Genomic DNA, 6,751 nt, shown 5'->3' on the forward strand with positions numbered 1-6,751 from the left:
GAGAAGAAGGAGAAAGAGAGAAAAAGAGAAGTTCTTCATGATTGAATAAGCTTGTCTTTGATAAGGAGTCTAGGTATTCATGAACAAGGAGGAACAATTTCCTCCTGAAAAAGGCAAATGAAGAAAGTCTTCATCTTCCCTTTTGATAGCAACAGCATTCTATGGAGATCTATCCCCTCAGGTGTACGTACACCTCTCAACAACGTACGGAGTCGTTACTTTACCGAGGTAAAAACTACATTGAGGAAGTGAAATATCTAAAAGTCATCTATGCCTGCTATTCCTATTACTTGCGTTTCTTTCTTCTTTAAAATGAGCTTCATACACGTTTCTTATCTTCATAGATCGTCATCCGAAAAGGATGCATTGTGCATGCAAACAACATCTATATACGTATATACACTTTCTCAGGTGTACATACAGTCGATGTCCATTGCTATTGATATGATACTCGTGTCAAATATCCCATGAATGCGACTTGTTCCCTTCTTTTCCTCAACAATTCAATGCATGCAGTCAGTGTCCATACACCCGAACGTAATGTAAGACTAGGAAAATGTTCAATTGATCGAGCATCTCTCTCTCATTCACATTAACTGTGTCTTTTCCATTTATTGAAAGAGATACCTCCGCAAAAGAAAACCGTATCCTTGTTTCTCACATACTCGCCATCAGTCCATGGGTACATCTCCCAGTCCTTGAGAGGGATTTGTACGATCACTTGACCCACCATTATCTGACTTTCTTCTTTCATTTTTCTCTTCTCTTTCTCCTCTTCCTTCTTTGCTATTCTGCGGATTCTCCTGCTTTTGCTGTTGCTTTCTTGAGTATCTCCGAGACACTTCATAAAAGGAGTTCGGATGATTCCCCACTCCCTCACCTGTCACCATACGCATCAACCCATCCATGCAAACAGATAAATAAGAGACAAAGATAGATAGATAGATAAAGATAAATAAAGATAGATAAAGATAGATCGATTTTACAGATATACATGTCCATACATGTAAGCAGGTGGAGACGTCAGAGGTATATTGGTGTGTATGTACATCGAGACAGCTGTGTAGGGTCGCATGCATCGATTACAAGGTGGGGAACTACCAGAGACAGAGGAGGTCAGTTGTCTATAGACAAAAAGGAAGAGAAAAGGATAAGAGAAAAAGACAGACAGGAAAAAGAGAGAGAGAGAAAGAAAGAAAGGTAGGAGAAAAGTCTCTAAGAAACCCTGAAGTCAAGCATCCTATTTCAACGAAATCTCCATACTAAAGGAAGGGGTACCACACCACTCCCTCTCAACTCCTTTATACATCAACATATACATAGACATACATACATACATGGACATACATACATACATATAGACATGTTAGATGTATGACTAGATGAGTACGATGAGTACATGCATAATTCTTAGCTTACTCGTATATGTAACCTACGACGTACATAAATATATATATATATACATACGTATATACAGCATATACAGGTATATGCAATGTCTCCATATGCCTCTGTATAAAAATATATATATATATATGTAGACATACGATGAGCGCACGTGGAGTAGAATACAGAGGAGTGAATGAAGAGCTTCTCGTGAGGGGGCTGAGAAAGAGAAAAGCTTGCGGGGGGGGGGCTTGTTAAAATACGTACCTTCGCTTCCTGGATGCGTTTGAAGAAAATATTCACGGCATGCAAGCTGATACTCGTTTGTATCTTTATACTTCAATATAGGAATCATCTCATTGTCTGTACACAAATAGATATATAGATAGATAGATAATAGACTCATGATAGAAGGAGACAGATTAAAGATAGATAGAGATGGAGAGATCCATCGCCACGAGAGAAGGTGCTGAAGGGAGTGATAAGGGTAGTTATGCTCCGTGAAAACGATATACACAGGTGTCTTTACATCTAGATGCAAGAGCAGTCATCCCCAACGATCTACTCGTCACACATACAAGAGAAGGATGAAGTCTTCCACACACATGTATACATACATAGAGATGTAGATATAGACATATGTGTATATGGAATGTGCACGAAAGTAGTAGTAGTAGTCGTCGAGAAACACCTCCATGCTCCTCAACATACCCATACTCTTCTCTGCACATACACATGAAGAGACATAGAGGTAGATATCTCTTTATGTAATTATAGAAGCCTCCGTCCGTTTGTTTGAAAAGAAGCTTCTGGACGAACACTAAGGAAGATAGGAGATCTCAAAGCAGTCGAGACAGAGAAAGAAAGAAAAGAAAAGAAAAGAAAAGAGAGAGACATGAAAAGAACGAGACTAGAAGAAGAAAGTGAAGCTCCCTAAAAATGACAGGCATCGCCATGGTTAGGCCGCAATCAGTACGTCTCCCTTCCTTCGCTCTCTCCTTCTCTTTCTCTCTCTCTCCTTGTCTTCTTTTTCTTTCTCTCTCTTTTCTACGATTCCTTTCCTTTCTTTCTCTCTTAGAGTGGGTTTGACGAGTGCATGCGCATGATGTATGATGGCTTGAGGTGTATAGTGAGATTTATCTATCTTGGAAAAGAGAAAAAAGAAGATAATATACCCATTATTGCATGTCGATCCTGTCAAGATGAGAAACAGAGACAATGCCTTATGGATCAAGAGGCAAGAGAAGGCGGAGAATAAGAAGAAGCAAAAGAAGAAAGTGTGGTGGAACGGGAAGAAGCAGACGAAGAAAAAAGTGAAGAGAAAGAAGAAGCGTGAAAGAGAGAGAGAAATACTCCAACTTACAATTTAGACCGAATTCCGAGAGAAGTTTCTGAAGTTGAGGCTTATCGAAATGCTTGAACGGACATCCGTGGAAATCTCCTACACCAGGTGTCTGTACAGTGCATGCATGCATGCAACTATGGATGTATATACACCAGAGAAAGACAGACAAGTCTTCTTTCTCTCTTCCTTCTTCTTTGACTTGGTTAAGTATTAGGAAGGTCCTTTTCTTGTTTCCTTTTCTTTTCTTTGATGCTGAAGGAAATCTACGCATTTCTTCGAGACCTCCACAATCGAGACAGAGAGAGAGAGAGAAAAAGAGCACCTGTTCACATACAGCACTCTTAGCAGATAGATAGCTTAATAGATAGGTATTTGAGATAGGTAGGTACACAAATGCAAGAGAGACCAAGCCTGAATGGATAGATTAACAGATACATAAACCGTCGCAAGGATTCCTTTTGTCGTTGCCTCCAGAGACGTTGGTATATATCTATCTATCTATCTTTAATCTACCTATCTATACAGACGGGGGTATGGGTAGGGAGGCTGTGACCATGAACATCTTCACTGGATGAAAGAAGAGTGATAGGAAACTAGTCAGGTGTACATACACCCGAGAGTAAAGATATCGGGCGCCCCTCTCATTTAGCAGTCTATGTTCCACAGATCCGTACAAGATCATGACCCATGCTACCTCACGCAAAATGGAAATCTAGAGACGAAAGAAGACCTACGGAATTCCCTGCTACTTCGGACAGCATAGAACCCTACAACGGATCCAGATCACCCCAAGAGAAATCTAGCACGCATGCGCCTCGTAGGTGATTGATAGGAAACTCAAGAGAAGAAGAGACAAAGAGAGACAAAAAGAATGAAATAAAAAGAAAGAGAGAGAGAGAGAAAGGGGTTTTCTTTATGAAGGTTACCTCTTGGAAGTTATCGAAGACATCAAGCATTTGCTTTGAAGGGCCATGGCGAGATGGATCTTGATAGAAGAGAACTACATGCTTTCCTTTTCCATTAGAAAAGGTGGAGATCTCCTCCTCTGTCTTGAGTGAACGGAGATTCGATGACGCCATGATACGAATGATAAGATGAAGAAAGATGAGACAAATCAATGCTCTGTCACAAGCTAGATGAACACTTCTCACCTGAAAGAAGCATGACGACATAAGGTAGTCGATATGTGAACCTACACAAATATATACAGATACCTAGACATACATGTGTATTCCATTATATATAGTTGCTGAAGTCCTATCCGATACGTATATCTATATATGTATATGAATGTATATGTAAGAGTGAAGCACATGTGCAAAGATGTACGTATGTACAGATGTATGGGATAGTGTAGAGAGACTATTTAGAATGTGTCTACAGAGATGAATCTGTCGATACATGAAGTTTCTTAAAGACAAATGCATCCCGTCACGACCCGTAGAAGACACACAGCCACAGACGCAGATAGATGTGGGTAGGATAGTCGCATCTAGCCGAGAGAGAAGCGCTGCGTGTATGTACACTTCAGCTGCATTGTCTCTTCATCGCATTACCAGCACAGGTCCACTCACACAAAAGTTCCTCTTTCTTCATTCCACTTGGCGGCCCCTCTACGGAGACTACCAGAAGAAATGATAGGGCTTGCGCGACCGAGACAGCGACTCCAGCGCAACGCGAGGAACACAAACTGTGGTGGAGGTCGTGTCGTAGAAGAAAGGAAGAGCGGAAGTCCTTCTTTCTTTCCTTCAGTTAAGGGAAAGGCCACCCGGGAGATTTCGAACGACTCACAAGGGACTTGCATGCACTCGCGCAAAAGAATCGGGAAGAGAACACGACATGTTAACAAGCCTGTCGTGAAAGCCTGGAGTGAAAGATGTACAGGCCAAAGAAGAGTCCCGAAGAATATCTTACTTGTGTTGTCTCCTGTATACGTAAAAGGCAGAAGAAAGGAAAGAAGAGAAGGAGGCACGTGGACGATGCGTTGTAGTCGACTGTGTAGAAATGATTGAGAAGTCATGAGGAGGCATACAGCCAAAGAAGGGTGGATGTACACCAGAGCGATAGCGGAGGATACGGAGCAAAGAAGGTGATACAGACGATACGAAGGATTTTTGGTCCTGTTTCTCTTGCAGAAGCGGAAGGGAGATACATTTCTATCGCAGATGTTGTCCTATAGGTGCATGCGTCTCGACTCGGCGTGCCTTCAAACAGCAGCATGCGACTGCGTCAGAGACCGGACCGTCGATTGTGTTGTGTCCGGGAACTCTTTGCGCATAGAATAATACAAGATTCCAGAAAGAAGGGAGGCCACCAGAAGAAGCACTGTGCTTCTCTATGGAATAGCGATTCTATCGACTGAGGAAGTGTGTATCCGTCATATTCATAAGGCCCTGACACGGCGCACAACCCGTGCCAGTAGAATGAGCGATAGCAAACAGTTTTGTCAGCGGCTAAAGGTTAACGAATGCTTATGTCTTAGGGCATTACGATAGATACCAGAGTTAACTCTTGTCATGGCGAGCTTTTCGCCTTCTCTGTCGGGAGGCGTGGGATCGATGCAGACACCCAGGGGTTGTTCTTTTGGGAGGTGTGCCGTCCTTCTTCGTTTTCTTGAGTTTCTCTAAGTCTCTAGACTCGAGAAAATCTCTCAAGTCTTCATAGCGGGTCACTTATCTTTGGGGGGGGGCACCTTACGCCGATACGACTATTGCGACTAGCCAGGGTCCCTCCAGCCTGCGGGAATTCTACTCACTAAACTCCTTCCTCCGCACACCGGCTAGCCCTATAATTATACACATGTTCAGGGACGGCCGTCACCACTCTCTCGGCATCCGGAGCTCCGTATGATGTCATGAGATAGAAAAGAGAAGGATCCCAACTGTATTGAGGAGGCTATTAAGTCTTGAGGGTGAGTAAGAAGAAAGAAAAGAGGAGGAGAATAGCCGGAGAAGCAAAGAGAAAATCTCAAGGGGAGGAAGAAGACACATAGGATACCCTTCCGTTTCTTGTCGACGTGAGCTAGCATTATAAAGTGTCTTTGCATTCCTTAATTCGCACTCGGAGGGCAAGACGTGGATCTGTGGCCATTGAGTAAAATGTGAGCTCTTTTGCCTCTCAAGGAAAAAAGAAAGTCAAGGCCTCTCCTGTTGTCTTCGTTCTTTCTTACCAGAGAAGCTTTAGAGGTAAGGGAGGACGACGGGGAAGAAGGCTTTTAGCTAACTGGAGCGTTGAAGACGGGAACTTCCCTGTGAGTTTTAAACGTCTTGTGTTCTTCGACTCACCCCTTACATCCATTGATTAGCTATCTATCTATCTATCCATTCCCTCCTACCGCCACCGCGCTTCGTGATATTCCTTCAACATGTTAATAGAAATCTGAGGCTCAGTTTCTCCTCTTAGGTGAATACAAACACTGCCTGTCTCTCTTTTCTATCTATTCTGGTTGAGGGTTCGATTCCCTGAAGCAACCTACCAGTTCTCTCTCTGTCTTTTAACTATGGGTGTCACGCCTAGCCAAAAAGGAGAGAAGAAGGATTCTAAAGAAGAAGAAGAAGATAGCTTTCATGTGTGGTGGAGTAGAGGAGCAGACTTGGAGTTGTGTTTAGACACTCCATGTTTAGAGGCTCAAGTGAGGGAAGATCGATGATCTGCCTGACAATTCTCACTCCAATGCTCGCTAGGAGGAGAAGAAGAGATCTCACCCCACCTATGTGCAGTCTCTCCTATACTCCGTGAGATATACTTTACATAGGATATCTCCATACACAGATGAATATACTGGACGTATGTAAGAGACACTTAGGAGGTATACACACTTCTATCTGAATGTATCTATCTATGTATCTTTCATCTTTCTCGAATCTCTCCATCTCTCTATCTATCTAACCATGCTAGGTGTGCCTACTTGGGCGTTGCCTGCGTGCTTTCCTGTTCTCCTTCTCTTCTTCTTCTTCTCTGTCCTTTTCTTTGTCCTTGTATTTCATCTTTATCAGAGGGCATGTTCTTCAAGATGAAGAG

The 6,751-nt window shown here is 42.7% G+C and overlaps 1 protein-coding gene across 1 annotated transcript; it reads right to left on the bottom strand.

Moving 5' to 3' along the window:
* Window positions 1–67: 67 nt before the first annotated feature.
* Window positions 68–4,854, bottom strand: CSUI_003637 (dna large subunit). Its single transcript, XM_068063833.1, has 5 exons — window positions 4,646–4,854; window positions 3,658–3,882; window positions 2,750–2,840; window positions 1,654–1,749; window positions 68–880 (listed from the first exon to the last, which is right to left on the bottom strand). The coding sequence occupies exons 2-5, from the start codon at window positions 3,808–3,810 to the stop codon at window positions 672–674; spliced, it is 549 nt and encodes a 182-aa protein (XP_067924187.1). The 5' UTR covers window positions 3,811–3,882; window positions 4,646–4,854; the 3' UTR covers window positions 68–671.
* Between the last annotated feature and the right edge of the window lie 1,897 nt (window positions 4,855–6,751).

Source organism: Cystoisospora suis (genome assembly GCF_002600585.1).
Source record: "Cystoisospora suis strain Wien I chromosome Unknown contig_1643, whole genome shotgun sequence".
NCBI lineage: Eukaryota > Apicomplexa > Conoidasida > Eucoccidiorida > Sarcocystidae > Cystoisospora > Cystoisospora suis.